The 20,558-nt window shown below is 43.3% G+C and overlaps 1 protein-coding gene across 3 annotated transcripts in view; it reads left to right on the plus strand.

The window, feature by feature from the left end:
• The window catches only part of POU2F3 (POU class 2 homeobox 3), a 129,000-nt gene that overhangs the window by 98,924 nt on the left and 9,518 nt on the right, over positions 1-20,558 (plus strand). For all 3 annotated transcript variants that reach the window (XM_073657847.1, XM_073657848.1, XM_073657849.1), the window contains 6 exons: positions 5,416-5,492; positions 10,667-10,843; positions 11,501-11,642; positions 16,721-16,857; positions 16,945-17,106; positions 17,577-17,643. In XM_073657847.1, the coding sequence (XP_073513948.1) occupies positions 5,416-5,492; positions 10,667-10,843; positions 11,501-11,642; positions 16,721-16,857; positions 16,945-17,106; positions 17,577-17,643 (762 nt within the window). The remainder of the gene's footprint in view (positions 1-5,415; positions 5,493-10,666; positions 10,844-11,500; positions 11,643-16,720; positions 16,858-16,944; positions 17,107-17,576; positions 17,644-20,558) is intronic.

Consider the following 20,558-nt stretch of genomic DNA (forward strand, 5'->3'; position numbering starts at 1 on the left):
CACCAGTGAAAAAGATCTGATAACACCCACTTAGAATTAACAAAAGTTAACTCATTAAGTGCCAAATAATTTGATTCCTAATATCTCCAAAAAAGAGGTGAATTTTAAAATAAACCCAAAGAAATGTTTTATTCCGCTCTGCAGCCATGATTACATCATATGTTCAGTTCAACATGTAACATTTGGGGTTTCTGAGAAACAAGGACCATACTCGCACCGCAATTCCCAACTTGAACACCGGGTCTCATGACCAGAGCTAATTGCCTTTTAGGCATTTATAAGGCAATTTGGTGATGTCAGGAGACCTGGTGGTTGGGCAAGGAATTGCGATCAAAGCTGGGTCCATGTTTCAAGGATGTGTGAAACCAGTCTTACTCTGTCTACTTAGTGCTGTCAGTGCCAAACAATATAACAACACACGCTTTTGACTACTACCCTGTTGTCAATTTATTTCCAAGCGGAATAACAAATAACTGCATTCTAAAAAAATATGTTCCAGAATTGATATTTAAAGGTTCCAATATTTGACATGTACAGGTGCATCTCACTAAATTAGAATATCATCAAAAAGTTAATTTATTTTAGTTCTTCAATACAAAAAGTGAAACTCATATATTATATAGAGTCATTACACACAGAGTGATCTATTTCAAGTGTTTATTTCTGTTAATGTTGATGATTATGGCTTACAGCCAATGAAAACACAAAAGTCATTATCTCAGTAAATTAGAATACTTTATAACAACAGCTTGAGAAATGTTTTTAACCCCTTTAAAGCCCATGACGTACTAATACGCGTCAGTGCCCTGGGCTTTAAGAGCCTGACCCGTATTAGTACGTCATCGCGATTGCGCGCGCACAGGCTGTGCGGGCGCGTTCGTCGCCAGGTGTCAGCTGATTGCCACAGCTGACACCCGGTACTATGTGCAGGGAGCGATCCCTCACCGCTCCCAGCACATTAACCCCTGCAATGCTGCGATCGAAGTCGATCGCAGCATTGCAGAGGCAAGGGGAGGTGATCGCAATGCTCACCTCCTCTTCCGGCCTCCAGCGCTGTGTGCCGCGGCTTCCCGGGTGTTGCCATGACGAGCCGATGTCGTCATGACAACATCCGGGTCACCAGACAGCAGGAAGATTGTTTGGACATGTGCAGTGCATCTCCAAACTATCTTCTCCCTGTCCAGCGCTGACTGCCTGCATGGCACAGGGATGGTGCTCCATCCCTATGCTGTGCAGGCGATCAGAATAAAAAAAGTGAAAGTCCCATAGTGGAACAAAGTAAAAAAGTTAAAAAACTCCCAAAAAGTGAAAAAAAAAAAAAAAAATTGTAAAAATATAAAAAAAAAAATAAAAAAAATAATCCACTAAAAATAAAAATATAATGTACCCATCAATAAATATTATTATGAAAAAAAAAATAAATAAAATAAAAGTACACATATTTGGTATTGCCGTGTCCATAACGACCTGGCCTATAAAACTGTTCCACTAGTTAACCCCTTCAGTGAATACGGTAAAAAATAAAAAACAAAGCAAAAAACAATGCTTTATCATCATACCGCCAAACAAAAAATGGAATAACACGCGATCAAAAAGACGAATATAAATAAAAATGGTATCGCTGAAAGTGTCATCTCGTCCCGCAAAAAACAAGCCGCCATACAGCTCCAAAAATCAAAAAGTTACAGCTCTCAGAATAAAGCGATGCAAAATAATAATTTTTTCTATAAAATAGCTTTTATTGTGTAAAAGCGCCAAAACATAAAAAACGATATAAATGTGGTACCGCTGTAAACATACTGACCCGAAGAATAAAGCTACCTTATCAATTTTACCACAAGCCGAGCAGAATAAAAAATTAAAAAAAAAACACAATTCCTGAATTGTTGGTTTTTGTTTATTCTGCCTCCCAAAAATAGGAATAGAAAGCAATCAAAAAATGTCACGTGCCTGAAAATGGCACCAATAAAAACGTCAACTCATCCCGCAAAAAACGAGCCGTCACATGACTGTCGGCCAAAATATGGCGATGCAAAAACTAGATTTTACAAAATATGTGTCTTTTAGTGTGTGACAGCTGTCAATCATAAAAACCCGATATGATTCTGGTATCGCTGTAATCGCACCGACCCGAAGAATAAAGTAATCTCATCACTTATACCGCACGAGGAACGGCGTAAAAAATAAACGCTAGGGCTGGGGCTGGGGTTGTGCTAATGTTAGGGTTTTTTTTTTTTTTTTCAAAAGTAAAAAAAAAAAATGACGATATGGCGACTAGTGTTGAGCGCAAGTGCTCGCTACTTGAGTTTGCATCGGGTGCTCGGGTATGCACTGAGTATCGCAGGTGCTCGAGACTCCACCTCATATTCTTCGCGGCCAAAAAAAACCTCGCGGGGATTGCCTGCCATGCACGAGCGATCCCCGCATGTTTTTTTGGGGGTGTCTAATAACCGTGAAACATGCGGGCGGGGACTCGAGCATTTCACTTGAGCACCCGTGATACATGGTGCATACCTGAGTACCCGATGCAAACTCAAGTAGCGAGCACTTGCGCTCAAGACTAATGACAACTTATTCAATATGATGACCTAATGTTATCAAATTCTGTGTCGTACCTCTGGGTTAAAAATGTTCACTATACCCCTTAATAAAATCCTTGAGGGATATAGTTTCCAAAATGGGGTCACTTGTGGGGGAGCTCCACTGTTTAGGCACATGAGGGGCTCTCCAAACGCGACATGGTGTCCGCTAACAAATTGAATGGAAAATCGGCTCAAATTGTTAGCGGACACCATGTTGCGTTTGGAGAGCCCCTGTGTGCCTAAACATTGGAGCTCCCCCACAAGTGACCCCATTTTGGAAACTAGACCACCCAAGGCACCTATCTAGATGCATAGTGAGCACTTGGAACTCCCAAGTGCTTCACAAATTGATTCGTAAAAATGAAAAAGTGTTTTTTTTCCCACTTTTTCATTTTTACGAATCAATTTGTGAAGCACCTGGGGGATCCAAGTTCTCACTATGCATCTAGATAGGTGCCTTGGGGGGTTTAGTTTCCAAAATGGGGTCACTTGTGGGGGGTTTCCACTGTTTAGGCACATCAGGGGCTCTCTAAGCGCAACATGGTGTCCGCTAACAATTTGAGACGATTTTCCATTCAATTTGTTAGCGGACACCATGTCGCGTTTGGAGAGCCCCTGATGTGCCTAAACAGTGGAGCTCCCCCACAAGTGACCCCATTTTGGAAACTAGACCTCCCAAGGCACTAATCTAGATGCATAGTGAGCAATTGGAACCCTCAGGTGCTTCACAAATTGATTCGTAAAAATGAAAAAGTGGAAAAACAAATACTTTTTCATTTTTACAAATCAATTTGTGAAGCACCTAGGGGTTCCAATTTCTCACTATGCATCTAGATAGGTGCCTTGGGGGGTCTACTTTCCAAAATGGGGTCACTTGTGGGGGGTTTCCACTGTTTAGGCACATCAGGGGCTCTCCAAACGCAACATGGCGTCCGCTAATTATTCAAGCAAATTTTGCAATCAAAAAGTCAAATGGCGCTCCTTCCCTTCCGAGCCCTGCCGTGCACCCAGACAGTGGTTTTTCCCCACATATGGGGTATCTGCGTGCCCAGGGGAAATTGCAAAACAAATTTTGGGGTCCATTTTTTCCTGTTACCCCTGTGAAAATAAAAAAAATTGGGTCTAAAGTAACATTTTTGTGAAAAAAGTTAAATGTTCATTTTTTTCTTCCACATTCCAAAAATTCCTGTGAAGCACCTGAAGGGTTAATAAAGTTCTTGAATGTGGTTTTGAGCACCTTGAGGGGTGCAGTTTTTAGAATGGTGTCACTTTTGGGTATTTTCTGTCATAAACACCTCTCAAAGTGACTTCAAATGTGATGTGGTCCCTAAAAAAATGGTTTTGTAAATTTTGTTGGAAAAATGAGAAATCGCTGGTCAACTTTTAACCCTTATAGCTCCCTAACAAAAAAAAATTTTGGTTCCAAAATTGTGCTGATGTAAAGTAGACATGTGGGAAATGTTATTTATTAACTCTTTTGTGTGACATATCTCTCTGATTTAAGGGCATAAAAATTCAAATTTTGAAAATTGCAAAATTTTCAAAATTTTCCCCAAATTACCGTTTTTTTCACAAATAAACGCAAGTGATATCGAAGAAATTTTACCACAATCATGAAGTACAATATGTCACGAAAAAACAATCTCTGAATCAGGGGGATCCGTTGAAGCGTTCCAGAGTAATTACCTCATAAAGTGACAGTGGTCAGAATTGTAAAAATTGGCCTGGTCATTAACGTGCAAACCACCCTCGGGGGTAAAGGGGTTAAAATCCGAAATGTTGGCCTACTGAAATGTCTGTTCAGTAATGCACTCAATACTTGGTCGAGGCTCCTTTTGCATCAATTACTGCATCAATGCGGCGTGGCATGGAGGCGATCAGCCTGTGGCACTGCTGAGGTGTTATGGAAGCCCAGGTTGCTTTGATAGCAGCCTTCAGCTCGTCTGCATTGTTGGGTCTGGTGTCTCTCATCTTCCTCTTGACAATACCCCATAGATTCTCTATGGGGTTAAGGTCACGCGAGTTTGGTGGCCAATCAAGCACAGTGATACTGTTGTTTGTAAACCAGGTATTGGTACTTTTGGCAGTGTGGACAGGTGCCAAGTCCTGCTGGAGAATGAAATTGTCATCTCCAAAAAGCTTGTCAGCAGAGGGAAGCATGAAGTGCTCTAAAATTTCCTGGTAGACGGCTGCGCTGACTTTGGTCTTGATAAAACACAGTGGACCTACACCAGCAGATGACATGGCTCCCCAAACCATCACTGATTGTGGAGACTTCACACTAGACCTCCAGCAGCTTGGATTGTAGCCTCTCCACTCTTCCTCTAGACTCTGGGACCTTGATTTCCAAATGAAAATTGGAACTCTGGGACCTCGTGGAGTGTGTCAATGACTGCCTTCTGGATATCTGTCAAGTCAGCAGTCTTCCCCATGATTGTGGAGCCTACTGAAACAGACTAAGGGACATTTTTAAACGCTTAGGAAGCCTTTGCAAGTGTTTTTTGTTAATTATTGTAATTTACTGAGATAATGACTTTTGTGTTTTCCTTGGCTGTAAGCCATAATCATCAACATTAACAGAAATAAACACTTGAATTAAATCACTCTGTTTGTAATGACTCTATATAATATATGAATTTCACTTTTTGTATTGAAGAACTGAAATAAATTAACTTTTTGATGATATTCTAATTTAGTGAGATGCACCTGTACAGTTGGAGTTTTCTTTTGAGTAGCTCTCTAATAGACCTTTAAATCTTTGTAAACGATTCCTGTATTTTTATAACTTGTGAACACACAAAATAATAATTGACCATAATTCCTACACCCTTAGGTCTTCTGCAACCAAATCTCATTTCTCTGCCTCATCAGCAGGGTGGACCTCAAGCTGGAATGGGATTGGCCTCCCAGGTATGGTCTATAATAATATGATATCAGACCTCTGCTAAAATCTTCCTGTATAGCAGCGTTCCCTTCTTACCTTCACATAATAATAGTAGTGGAATTTAGAAGTTGCTATAGAATTGAAATATAAATGAAAAAAATTATTTTGGTAAATTATGAATTTTAAAATAATTTAAAAAAAAAGTTAAACTTGGAGCAATAACTAAGCTTACTCAGAAATATTTAAATTTTGCCCTCCTAAAGCTACACAATAGCAATTTATTATTTGTTTCTATTGTTGTTCATTATAACAACTCATACAGGATGGGCTGTTAGTCACTTTATACCAGGGATGAAAAATTTATTTTCCTGAGAGGCCACATGAGGGCCATGACTGGGGTGGAGGCCACACCAATAAACTAAAATTAATTCTGCTTAATATTAATTTATTATTAGAATTACAGTAAGTCTGTTGACTAGATGCTATTATTGTACTAATGCATGTTATGGCAGGGCTTATTGTAACATGCATTCTTATCATCATAGAAAAAATCAAGTCAGCTCGCCTATTGCAGGGTCCAAGGCACAGAACACTGGCAGTGCAGCAGGAAGACCAATCGATAGCAGAAAAAGATCCAGCCTCAGGAATCTGTAAAATCAGAAATTTTGATTTAATATATAAAGTACAGACCAAAAGTTTGGACACACCTTCTCATTTAAAGATTTTTCAGCATTTTCATGACTATGAAAATTGTACATTCACACTGAAGGCATCAAAACTATGAATTAACACATGTGGAATTATATACTTAACAAAAAAGTGTGAAACAACTGAAAATATGTCTTATATTCTAGGTTCTCCAAAGTAGCCACCTTTTGCTTTGATGACTGCTTTGCACACTCTTGGCATTCTCTTGATGAGCTTCAAGAGGTAGTCACCAGAAATGGTTTTCACTTCACAGGTGTGCCCTGTCAGGTTTAATAAGTGGGATTTCTTGCCTTATTAATGGGGTTGGGACCATCAGTTGTGTTGTGCAGAAGTCTGGTGGATACACAGCTGATAGTCATACTGAATAGACTGTTAGAAATTGTATTATGGCAAGAGAAAAGCAGCTAAGTAAAGAGAAACGAGTGGCCATCATTACTTTAAGAAATGAAGGTCAGTCAATCCGAAAAATTGGGAAAACTTTGAAAGTGTCCCTAAGTGCAGTTTCAAAAACCATCAAGTGCTACAAAGAAACTGGCTCACATGAGGACCGCCCCAGGAAAGGAAGACCAAGAGTCACCTCTGCTTCTGAGGATAAGTTTATCCGAGTCACCAGCCTCAGAAATCGCAGGTTAACAGCAGCTCAGATTAGAGACCAGGTCAATGCCACACAGAGTTCTAGCAGCAGACACATCTCTTCAACAACTGTTAAGAGGAGACTTTGTGTTGCAGGCCTTCATGGTAAATTAGCTGCTAGGAAACCACTGCTAAGGACAGGCAACAAGCAGAAGAGACCTGTTTGGGCTAAAGAACACAAGGAATGGACATTAGACCAGTGGAAATCTGAGCTTTGGTCCGATGAGTCCAAATTTGAGATCTTTTGTTCCAACCACTGTGTCTTTGTGCGACTCAGAAAAGGTGAACAGATGGACTCTACATGCCTGGTTCCCACCGTGAAGCATGGAGGAGGAGGTGTAATGGTGTGGGGGTGCTTTGCTGGTGACACTGTTGGGGATTTATTCAAAATTGAAGGCATACTGAACCAGCATGGCTACCACAGCATCTTGCAGCGGCATGCTATTCCATCCTGTTTGCGTTTAGTTGGACCATCATTTATTTTTCAACAGAACAATGACCCCAAGCACACCTCTAGGCTGTGTAAGGGCTATTTGACCAAGAAGGAGAGTGATGGGGTGCTACGCCAGATGACCTGGCCTCCACAGTCACCAGACCTGAACCCAATCGAGATGGTTTGGAGTGAGCTGGACCGCAGAGTGAAGGCAAAGTGGCCAACAAGTGCTAAGCATCTCTTGGAACTCCTTCAAGATTGTTGGAAGACCATTTCTGGTGACTACCTTTTGAAGCTCATCAAGAGAATGCCAAGAGTGTGCAAAGCAGTCATCAAAGCAAAAGGTGGCTACTTTGAAGAACCTAGAATATAAGACATATTTTCAACAGTTTCACACTTTTTTGTTAAGTATATAATTCCACATGTGTTAATTCATAGTTTTGATGCCTTCAGTGTGAATGTATAATTTTCATAGTCATGAAAATGCAGAAAAATCTTTAAATGAGAAGGTGTGTCCAAACTTTTGGTCTGTACTGTATATTAAAAATTGATGATAGTGTTACAGCAAATATGGCCACAACCCCAGAGGGGAGAGAGAAAAAAATTCTAGAGCAGACACGTTTCAGACCGTAGGGTCCTTAGTCATTGCAAGCTATGCAATGATTGGTCTGAAACGCATCTGCCCTAGAATTTTTTCTCTTTCCCCTCTGGGGTTGTGACCATATTTGCTGTAACACTATCATCAATTTTTAATACATACAGTATATTGAATAAAAATGTCTGATTTTACAGATTCCTGAGGCTGAATCTTTTTCTGCTATCGCTGCATTCTTATCAGTATCAGATAATCAAAATCAAATAATTAAAGAATAAGTAAAAAAAGCTGATAAAAAGCTGTAAATCATACTGACTGCTCCTGTTAATCAGTTCTTGTACAATCAATAGTATGATGGCCCCCGATAACCCTCCACAAAGTATAATCCCACACAGCTCTCCAACACAGTATGATGCCTCTTACAGCTTTCCACACAGTATGATGACCCCCACACAGATTATGATCCCCCACAGCCTCAACACAGTATGATTTCCTCACAATCCTCTCACACCCACTCACAGTATTATGCCCTAACAAGCCCCCTTCACACCGTATGATCCCACACAGTATGATGGCCCTGCAGCCTCCAAATATTATGATGTCCCCACAGCAAGCCAAACAGTATGGTCCCCCAAATCTTCCTACACATTATAATCCCTCATAGCCCCTCATACATTATGATGGATCCCACAGTTCCCCACACATAGTATGATCCCTCACAGCCCCCCAAACAATATGATACCCACAGAAGTGAATGACAGTTAAAAAAAAGACACTCACCTTGCCCCCATTCCCAAAGCCTGCTGCTCCTGTCTTTGTTGTGTGCAGACTGAGGATCAGCCAAGCAGGTGCGACCTAGTGATGTCATCTCGCCTGCTGTGGTGACTCTCCATTGCACAGGCTTAATGGTGGAAGAAGGAGGCTCCCTGTTCCACCATTTTATTCGCTAGTATCTGCATGGCAAGGATTTCGATACTGTGAAATCGACTGCCGGGTGGGGGAGGGCAGCCGCGTGGTGTGGCCTCTGGGCTACTATTCCCTGCCCTTACCCAGGTCCGCTCAGTACTCCTATATAAAAGATATAAAAGTGTAGCACCCTGAGGACTCGGCTGCTACAGGGGTATTGCACCTCAAACCAGAGGTGTGGTATTCCACTCCCGGGTAAGGATGGAGTGTGGGACTGAGCTCAGTAGGCTGCATGCACTACATACATCCCATTTCCGGGGGACAGAACTACGGTACTCCCACCAAGTAGATGTGCAGGTACGACAGCGTCTGTCCCTGGCTGGAGTGGGAGGGGGGGGTGGAACATCCCAGTAGTGTAGGGGCAGATAGGGGAGGGGCTCTGGGCATAGAGATAGGAGCCCATTGGGTGCTGGTCACCTGGGCTCACACATAGAGGGAGTATATATGGTGGGCACCATCTAGAGATAGGGTCAGTCTGTCAGGAGAGTGCTGAGGAGGAGTTCAGCCAGGAGGGCTGACAGGGAGCTGTGGCTCCGGCTGGGCCCAGCTCCAGGGCCAGGCCTGAAGCAGAGAGGAAGAGGAAGAAAGGCCCAGAGGCATAAGACCAAGAGGGAACCCTGAGATCCCACGAGTGAGCTAAAAAGAGTGAAGGGTTGGCAGAAGAGGGCACCGGATCCCAAGCTGGCGGAGGCAAAAGTAACCCTTAACCAGGAACCGGAGGTCGTGGGCAAGCTTTGCCACGACCCTCACCACATCCACCAGGAAGGTACACCAAGAGTAGGGTCAGGAAAGCCAGAGAAGGTTTTACCATAGAAGGCCCAAGGGAACCGGACAAAGGTGGATCCCTGGTGGGGACGGCCAGGAGAAAGAGAGAGAGAGGGAAGCTCAGGACCACGCTCCGGAACTGCCTGGGGGTTGGCCGAGTCCAGCACCTGGTGGATGCAGCACGGCTCGGGTGGTCACTCAAGGCCAGAGTGACTGAAGGAACACCTGTGAGTAAAAACCCTGAAACTGCATCTCACGTCTCTGACTCTCCTTTCTGCACTATCACTACCCCCATCATCCGCACCAGCTGCCCTGAGGCCATACCCCTCCCGTTGGGGGTTATACCACCATCGCTGCACCCATACTACCGGCCTCAGCGGACTGTTCTGCAGCGGCGGCCTTGTGACCGCAAATCAACGGGTGGCGTAGTCGACACAGAAACAACATCTACCAAGACTGCCACACACTTAGTTTGACACCCTGGGCACGGACCGGGTTACCGCCACGAGACTACTACCCCCATCTGATCCGGCTCCGGGTAAGCCCCCGTGCGCGCGATGCCGCACGACACAGCAGGCCCAGGGGCGCGTCAAAAGTATACCAAGATGAGTAGAAATCAGCATAGATTTTAGGTATGTTTTAAGAAAAAAAAAAACTCTTCCAAATCAGTCAGAGCAATTCTGATTCACCAGGAGCTGCTGACATGGCTTCCCTCCTGCCAAAACATCTAGCTGACATACTTAGCCGCTCATTGATATTACGGAGTTTACAACAGCTGCAGGCTTATGCTTCAGGGACTGTGTTGAGCAAACAGCAGCTGGAGCGGTGTTAACTTTTACAGCTGCTTGTTGCTATACTCCATACTGTACTTTGTGAACTCTCAGGTTTGCTTGTATGCGTTCTCTTCATGTATCCTCCACGTTGTGATAATGGATATAATGGTTGCTGTAGGTCCCAAGTAAAATAGTTGATTCTCCCACAATGTCTTAGCGCTTATGAAACTGCTGAAGGATGAAATCTACAACAATTACAACATCACATCTCAGGCTATAAACATTGTGCACTAAAAACGTTAATAATTTTTATTATCACCTAAATAGGCTCTGGGTCGTCCAGGACTCCCAGGATCTTCTATAGAGCCTCATTTGGAAATAGCACAACATTTACATGCCCCAAAACACTTATCAGTGGCTCAGGATGAGCCCAGCGATTTGGAAGAACTGGAAAAGTTTGCCAAAACTTTCAAGCAGAGAAGGATAAAGCTTGGCTTTACACAGGTGAGAAATACACTATATACAACTAATTAGACTTCATATACAATAATAAAGGTTAAAAATATTTGTAAAGTGTTTTGTAACAAAAAATGTTACAAAGAAGTATATTGTTTCACTGAAAACAATCTGGAAGATATTAAAGGGATTGTCCACTAATCAGACAACCCCTTTTCAATCCATATGTTTGCTCCTAGGAAAATAATAACATATACTCACCTCTGATGCCCGTGCCATTCCAGCGGTGTAGGCACTGGCTCTCCTAGGGCTGAGTGATATTGTTATGTCACGTGATCCCTGAGGCCAATCTGCACTGGATTCATTCTCCTTTTCTACGGGTGAATCAAGACATCCGGAGGAAGCAGCTGCAGCTCTCAATTCCTCTGGCTGTCAATTACATCTGTATTACAGGAGAGTGAAGCCAGCACTGATTGGCTGCAGGGATCGCGTGACATAACAATGTCATGCAATCCCCGGGAAGGCCATTGGAATGGCGCCAGCATCGAAGGTGAGCATAGGTGTTATTATTTTACTGGGGGGAAACATAGGGACTGATAAGGGGTTGTGCAAGTAGTGGACAACCCCTTTAAGGATATATGCTAATGGTAATGGTTACAGCTGCTACCACATTTGATGAGAATCTCTTTTTCCTTTTTTTCTCAGGGTGATGTTGGATTGGCGATGGGTAAACACTATGGGAACGATTTCAGCCAAACAACAATATCCCGATTTGAAGCCCTTAATCTGAGTTTCAAAAACATGTGCAAGCTAAAACCCTTACTGGAGAAGTGGCTGAGTGATGCTGGTAAGGGGCATATTGCAGGTTTAGCCCACAGTGTACTGTACAAAATATTACTTCTACCTATATTTTCTGGGTATCATAAGCATACTAAAAGACGACCTGTCACCAGGTCAATAGCTGCCAGTTTTTGCTCGTTTTAATCCTTCTGCATCCCTGAGTATTGTGTTTTTTGTATTATTAAAATCTGCCATGCGATTCCAGAGATAAGCCTCTTTTATTTAGTGCTAATTTTATGGTCTTTACAAGTGGGTGTGGCTCATTGGATTCTCTGGGGCGTGTCTTTAGGCTGCTCTGCATTATTACCCTGTGAGCCACGCCTCCAAGGTAAAGACCATAAAAATTACCACTATAATGTGTGCAGAATTATTAGGCAAATGAGTATTTTGACCATATCATAATTTTTATGCAGATTTTCCAACTACAAGATGTATACACTTGAATGCTTATTGGGTGAAGCCGATCAGGTGCTGTGTACTTGTGTAATGAGGAGGGTGCGGTCTAAGGATACAAGCCCTTTATCAAGGTGTGCAGAATTATTAGGCAGCTTGTTTTCCTTATGCAAAATAATCTAAAAAAGAGATTTAACTGACTCTGAAAAGTCAAAAATTGTTACAAGTCTTGCCGAGGGATGCAGCCCTCTTTAAATTGCTAAGATATTGGGGTGCAATTGCAGAAGCATCAAAAGTTTTGTTGCAAATAGTCAACAGGGTCAAAAAAGCATGTTGAGAAAAAGACGCATATTAAAGAAGCACTCCTCCCATCAAAATTTGTATCCTCTTAATATACTGCAGTCATCATATTATATAGCACTGTGCACTTACAATTGCTCATTTTACCTTTCTTCCCAGTTAATTATTCTCTTTTCTCTGCTCTATGTAGAAACAGGAAGTCTCTTGTCCCTGCATTTATCATTCCTCTCTTTAACTTCTGAACCAGGTACCCCCACCTCCCCGCCATATACTTTTGGAATGATTCATGACTTGTGCTGAGAAAATTGACCTCTTGTTTCTATATAGGGCTTAGAAGGTTTCAATTAGTCTGTTTTTAATCATGTGATATCATAGGCCTAATAGAATAAAGAAGAATTAACTGGGTAGAAGAGCAAAATGAGCAATTGTAAGTACACAGTTCCATAAAATATGATGATTGCAATAGATAGAGGATAAAAAATTGGATTGGAGTGCTTCTTTAAGTGTCAAAGATTTGAGAAGAATCAAACGTGACGCGACCAGGAAATCATCATATTCCAGAACTGCAGCCTCCCGGGAGGCCCAGAAATACGAGGTGTTCAGTGGTCAGAGTTATGGCCGAGGTGAGGAAGTCTGAAACCTGACCACTACTAAACAAGACACAGAAGTGGAAACGTCAAGGCTGGACAAAGGAATATCTGAAAGCAGAATTTTCAAATGTTTTATGGATTAATGAGATGAGAGTGACTCTTGTAGGAACAGATAGAAGGGCCCGTGGCTGGATCAGTAACGGGCACAGACTTTCACTTCTACTCAGATGCCAGCAAGGTGGAGGTGGGTATTGCTATGGGCTGGTATTATTAAAGAAAATGGACTCAAAATCACCTCTCAAACCTACTGCCAGTTTTTAGAAGACACTTTCTTCCAGCAGTGATACAGGAAATAGTCTGCATTTTTCAAGAATGCCATGATTTTTATGCAGGACAATGCTCCATTGCAGCATCGAAGTCTCCACTGCTCGGCTGCCAGTAAAGGCCTTAAAGGTGAAAGGATAATGACAAGGCCCCTTCCTCACCTGACCTACACCTTATTGAGGAATTGTGGGCCCTTCTTTAATGGGAGATTTATGATAAAGGAAAACAGTCACCTCTCTGATCTGTGTCTGGGAGGCTGTGGTTGGTGCTGCCCAAAAGTTGATTGTCAGCAGATGAAGACTGACCGATGTTACACGCACGCCACTAGGTTCAGATAGGGGCGAGACAGGTTACATGAATTCTTTGGAATCCTGGGGGAACCGTTACTCAGGGAAACCATAGACCATGTGCTGCAGCTTCTCTCAGGCACACAAGGGTATTGACCCTCAGGCACAGACACGTAGGTTGTTTCACTTGCTGACCAAACACACATGACAAGAGTCCTTATAAATGGTAGAACAGTAGCATTTAATAAGAAGCCGCACAGCCAGTGCAAGTTAAGTCTTATGAGCAACAGGCTCCAGGGACAAACAGTACAGTTTCCTTAGCAGCACAGCAGTTCACAGTCTTCCCAGTAGTACAGGACAGCATAGTTATAATGCAAAGGCACATTAATGAACACAGGATTCTTTACAGCACAGTGAAATGGAGGAGGGGGGGAGGGTTTGCTGAGGGAGATGATCCCTGTGACACCATTTCTTCCAGTCCTTATCTTTCTGCCTGACGATACTCTGCACTGCTAGTTCAGGAGCTCTACCTGACCTGTGCTTAGCTTCACTCCTGACTTGAATCCTTTTCACTTGCAGGGGCGCTTCTGTCAGATGCAGAACACACACACCACCTATCTCTTCAGCTCCAGCCAGACAGTAAACAACTTCCCCACAATCCCCCTGGGGCTCTGCTAAAACCCTCCCTGTCTCTTGTGACTGTTAACCCCTCTAGTTGCTGGATGCTTCTCTAGCACAATACTTCCTGTCTCATGTGCTTGTGTTACTTCTAATAGTTGCTGAATGCATTTAAAGCAACAGCACTACTTGTGACTGTCACACTCTGCAACAGCACTACTTCTGCATGTCACACAGACTCCATGGATGGAGCTTATAACTGTTTTTGAAAATATGAAAAAGAAGAGGAGCTATATAAGTCACTGGTATTTATTTTTTTTGAAATGTCAGAAATGTATTTTTGTACATTTTCAATTGTTTGGTTATTATTTTCATTTTAAAGTGATACTATCACAATGAAAATGCAGTCTAATCTACAGGCACTATAGTATAGAACGGGGGGAGCGGAGTGGATTGATAAACAGTTTTGTGAGAAAACATTTAGTATGACCTGTGTTTTACTCATTTAAAACTTTGCTCTTTCTGGGATTTTCAGTCCAGCGGGCGGCCCTAGCAGTGACTGACAGCTTTCTCTCTATGCACATTTATACAACGAAAGCTCTCAGTCACTGGTAAGACTGTCTACTGGATCCAAGAGCCCAGAAAGAGCAGAGGTTTAAATGATTAAAGTACAAGTTATACTGTATCTTTACAAAACTATAGATCAAACTACTCAGCTGCCTCTGCTCTATGACATGGTGCCTGCAGATATCAATGCATTTTTCTGGTGACAGGTTCCCTTTAAGGCCTTATTCAGACATTTCTTGCACATGTGCTATCTGTGGATTTCACGGATAGCACTCGTACCTGTGATATTCTATGGGGAAATTCACATGTCCGTGATTTTTCAAGGACCGAGCAGTCCGCGGAAAATCTCGGAGACATGTCTGTTTTTGATCCATGCGTCTATGGGTCAAGTCTACGGGTTCGTGAAAAAAACGGGCCAAACTGGGATGTTATCCGAGTGTGGTCCAATTTTCTCAGACTGTCAGGAATGAGAATTTGGAGAAACTTTTTTCTTTCTCCATGTACAACAAAATCTGATGACACTCAGACCAAATTCTAGTCAAACTCTGATCAAAATAATTGGTCCATTTTTCTCATACATGAGAAAAACTGACGCCTGAAGGAGGCCTGACGGATGAAAATAATCAATTGAGATGGAAAATTTTCATTTTTCATTTAGTTGCATTATAATTCTGCACACATAGATATTCTTCCAAGACAAAACCTCACTTTTACTTTCTTACGAATTCCAGTTTCAGGTTTATTGATCTTTTGGATTTGTATTATCAAAAGTACAATTTGCCTAATAATTATGCACACAGTGTAAATAAGAATGTCCTTTTCTCTGAAACCATATGATGGATTAAAAAGAAGGAAAAAATGTAATTCTCAAGAGGGACAGCGTGAATAAAATTGCAATTCCAGTGTTGTACTACAAATGTAGCCTAGTAGCCTCGGCCTAAAGAAGGTCCATCATTTATAATACATATTGCCAAACTAATAAACCTCATGTAGCATTTATAGTACATAATGGACACCTCACCCAGGGATATATGGCTTTAAATTAACACTACTTCACCAATAACTCAGCTGCTGTCTTTTTTTTTAAACTTTTTTAATTTTACTTAGAGCCCACCTGTCAGCAGGATTGTGCTCAGTAAACCACATACACTGTCAGGTGGGCGACATTACACTGATTAATTTGATATCTTGGTTGATGAAATCAGTCCAGTGGTTATTGTGTAATCTTTTCTTTCAGTTTGGAGATAATGATATGCTCATGCTCTGGGGAGGCCTGTGGGGGGCGCTCTATCTGGTTCTCTGCTTATATACTCATCTGTATGCTTTTATGACAGCTCACTGATCGTTCACTGTCCTGCCTCCTATTTTACATAATGCATCTAGTAGTGCGGGGCTAGGTAAAATAGGAGGCAGGTCAGTGAAGGCACAGTGAGCTGTCATAATAGCATACAGATGAATATGTAAGCAGAGCACTAGATAGAGCACCCCCCACAGGCCGCTCCGAAGTACGAGTATATCATTATCTCCAAACTGAAAGTAAAGATTACACAAGAACCACTGGACGGATTTCATCAACCAAGGTATCATTTTACGCAGTGTAATGTCACCCACCTGATAGTGTATGTAGTTTACTGAGCACAATCCTGCTGACAGTTGCACTTTAACAGGGCTGGCACAGGAGCAATTGATAGGCTGCCATGACAATGCAATCATATGCCGATATCACATTACATAGAAGTGAGTGGGAGATGAGTCCCCTCACTCCATGTAATTTTTTAGATGCTATGATTGTAATTGACGGTTAATCAGCCAGGATCACTGGCATTTGCAGTCCTGGCCGGTGCAGCGGGGTGGCATGCTCATATGGCAGCTCAGGGGATAAGTTGTACAGTTACATCATTTTGCAGGAAAGCACTAGAACATTATGGGCCTAGATAATTAGAATAATTAGCTCCAATTATGTCCTAGTACGTCTCATTATTAACTAACTTGTCTCATTCTTCTAGAATCGGCTCCTTCAGATTCTGCCATGACACCCAATACTACTTATCCACAATTAAGTGAAATGTTTGGGCGTAAAAGGAAGAAAAGAACAAGCATTGAGACAAATATACGTCTAACTTTGGAGAAACGATTTCAGGATGTAAGAGTAATGCTGTACTCCGTTTTTATCTCTTTTACTTGCGTCATTCCTGGGTAACCTTTTTGGGGTTTTCTATTCTTCTTACAGAACCCAAAGCCAAGCTCGGAGGAGATCACCATGATTGCTGAGCAGCTTGGTATGGAAAAGGAAGTAGTGCGGGTCTGGTTTTGTAACAGACGACAGAAGGAGAAAAGAATTAACTGCCCAATCAATATGCCATTGAAGTCTCCGATGTATAACTCAAGAATGGTGAGATTAGTGGCAATTAGTGTTTATGGCCTTATTACATGTGGCTTCCAGGCCACCATACCTGTACATACAGATTATCCTTGTGTCTGCACAAGATTTCCAAAATCTGGAAACCTTGGCCATTGCTCAGATGTTTTATTGGATGTGGGTAAATTCTTCTCGGCTGATTGTGTTGTGATTTGGAAGGTAGAGCTATGATTATGGGTTTCTTCTACATAAACCGCACAACTGCTATAATTAAAGTAAAAGTAAATTGCTTCTATAATGTGCTGTACTCTGATAACAGAAGGATACATCATCATTATAGGAACAGGGGAAGTCAGGTCCCAGCAATAAATAACAATAAGAACTGAACCGCACTGCTGTTACCACTGTGATTATTAATGCTGAACTTTAAATATACATATATAATACCAATAACCAGCCAGTTTTGGAAAAGATTGACTCATCTTTGTTTTGTTGTGTGCAAGGTATCAACATCAGGTTCCTTGGGGTCTTTGGCCATACCTCCAGTGCACAGCACAATGACCAGCACAGGTAACTCAATAATAACATGGTATAATGTCATTTCAAAAATGTTCCTATTATTTCATACAACAATTATTTCATTCTGAATCTGACCATGGCCATACACTGTCACTGACTCCACCATAAATGTGGATCAGGAATGGTAAAACCAAACATACAGTATATGTTCCCTCTGTTCCCGGACATCTGCCATTGGTGGAAAAGTAAGAAGTTTGTAAACACTATAATATTAAATAAGTATTGAAGTTCTCTGAATCTACAAATCAAATGTACTTGTATGTATACAGACAACATGCAACAGCACTCTGTTAACAAAGGATCTAAAAAGTTTACTCACCCCTGTTAAAATGCCAGGTTTTTGTCATGTTAAAACTTTATACCAAGAAGAATCATTTCAGAACTTTTTTTATCTTTAATGTCACCTATCTGTACAAATCCAAAACAAACTGAAATATTTTTTGGGTGGAAAAAGAACTAAAATAATGTGGCAACATAAATAGGCACACCCTTTGGCCATGTTCACATGTTCAGTATTCGGTCAGTATTTTACATTAGTTTTTGTAAGCCAAAACCAGGAATGGGTGAAAAATTCAGAAGTGGTGACGTGTTTCTATTATACTTTTCCTCTAATTGTTCCACTCCTGATTTTGGCTTACAAATATTGATGTAAAATACTGACCACATACTGAATGTGTGAACGTGGCCTTAAACTAATACTTTGTTGAAGTTCCCTTTGAATTTATGTGAACATGGACTATTTTTGGGTAGGAGTCTATCAGCATGGCACATCTACCTGCCAGAAATTCCTGCAACTCCTTTAATGTTAGTCTAGGTCTTGCAGTAGCTTCCAGGATCAATTCTTCTTGTCTTTTCATACATTTTTTTAGGGACATTCAGTTCTAGGTAATGTGACTGTGGTGCTAAATTTAGGCCACTTCTTGTTAACCGTCTTCACAGTGTTCCATAGTATATCTAATGCCTTGGAAAAAAATGTCCCTTCTCCTGACTGGTAACTTTCTGTAACATCCCTGGCGGCGTGCTGGCATGGCTTACCATCTCCCACCATGCAAGATTGCCAACTTACCTATCAGTCCTGGCTGCACACTTTGCTCCATTACTTGCTGTGTGCATGTCTCTTGTATGATTGCTTAGGGCGGGGGCCCTGTTACTTCCTGATTCTTAAAGTTACAGTGTGCACAGTCCTAATGAGTCCCCAGCCTATTGCTGTGAGTCACTGGATACTTAAACCCCCTCCACCCAGTAGGAGGTGCCTGAGCAACACTTTCTTTCAGTGTGTTCTGTGCAACTGAGTTGCCAGGTCCTGTCCTGTAGCTTGTCTGTTTCCGCCACCCTGGGGGCAGAGTACCCAGGCCCGTTACCTGTATCTGTAACTTCTCGTCCTTCCGCCTCCCTGGGGGCTGAGTACCCAGGCCCATTACCTGTATTTGTGACTTCTAGTCTGTTTCCGCCTCCCTGGGGACTGAGTACCCAGGCTCGTTCCTGTATCTCGTTCCTATCTGAACTGTGTCCTAGCCCGTTCCCTGTTAGTCTCTATGTCCGATCCTTCCCTTTTCCTGCAGTTTCTGAACCTGTACCTAACTCCAACTCATTGTCTCTGTACTCCTGTTTGTGAGTTTTGTGTCCACTCGCTACTTCATTGCAAGTACCTTGTGTGTATCTGGTTCTGCTTGTCCTGTTTCCCTGCCTCCGTATCTACCTTCTTTGTTCTAGCTATCTTCCTGTGTTTTCCAGTCTGTTCCATGTGAACAGAGCCCTGTCCTGTCTGCCTGCCCCTGCGGCTCTGCTCCGCTCTGCTCTGCTCCTCTTGCCCTCTGCACCTGCAGCTTAACTCTGCTCTGCTCCGCTTGTCCTCCGCGCCTGCAGTTCTGCTGTGCTCTGCTCCGCTTGTCCTCTGCACCTGCGGCTCTCTTCCGCTCGGCTCTGCTCCTCTTGCCATCTGCACCTGCAGCTTAACTCTGCTCTGCTGCGCTTGTCCTCCGCGCCTCTGGTTCCGCTCTGCTCTGCTCCGCTTGTCCTCCGCGCCTGAGGTTCCGCTCTGCTCTGCTCCGCTTGTCCTCCGCGCCTGTGTTTCCGCTCTGCTCTGCTTGTCCTCCGCGCCTGCGGTTCCGCTCTGCTCCACTTGTCCTCCGCACCTGCGGTTCCGCTCTGCTCTGCTCCACTTGTCCTCCGCGCCTGCTTTTCCGCTCTGCTCTGCTCCGCTTGTCCTCTGTGCCTGCGGTTCCGCTCTGCTCTGCTCCGCTTGTCCTCCGCGCCTGCGGTTATGCTCTGCTCCTCTTGTCCTCCGCGCCTGCAGTTATGCTCTGCTCCGCTTGTCCTCCTCGTCTGCGGTTCTGCTCTGCTCCGCTTGTCCTCCACATCTGCGGCTCTGCTCTGCTTTGCTCCGCTTGTCCTCCGCGTCTGCGGCTCTGCTCTGCTCCGCTTGTCCTCCGCGTCTGCGGCTCTGCTCTGCTCCGCTTGTCCTCCACGTCTGCGGCTCTGCTCCGCTTGTCCTCCGCGTCTGCGGCTCTGCTCTGCTCCGCTTGTCCTCCGCGTCTGCGGCTCTTCTCTGCTCTGCTCCGCTTGTCCTCCGCGTCTGCGGCTCTGCTCTGCTTGTCCTCTGCGTCTGCGGCTCTGCTCCTCTTGTCCTCCGCGTCTGTGACTCTGCTCTGCTCCGCTTGTTCTCCACATATGCGGTTCAGCTCTGCTCTGCTCCACTTGTCCTCCGCGCCTGCGGTTCTGCTCTGCCTGTCCTCCGCGCCTGCGGCTCTGCTCTGCTCTGCTTGTCCACCGCACCTGCGTCTCTGTTCCTGTATCCCAGTCTGTACTGGTACCTATCCAGCCTGTTTTCCTACCTACCAGTATCAGCCTGTCTGCATACCAACCGTGCCTGCCAGTACCCGCCTGTCTGCATACCAGTCTTGCCT

The sequence above is a fragment of the Phyllobates terribilis genome, unplaced genomic scaffold (genome assembly GCF_046119375.1).
Source record: "Phyllobates terribilis strain yellow unplaced genomic scaffold, ASM4611937v1 Scaffold_12__6_contigs__length_324123572, whole genome shotgun sequence".
Lineage (NCBI taxonomy): Eukaryota > Metazoa > Chordata > Amphibia > Anura > Dendrobatidae > Phyllobates > Phyllobates terribilis.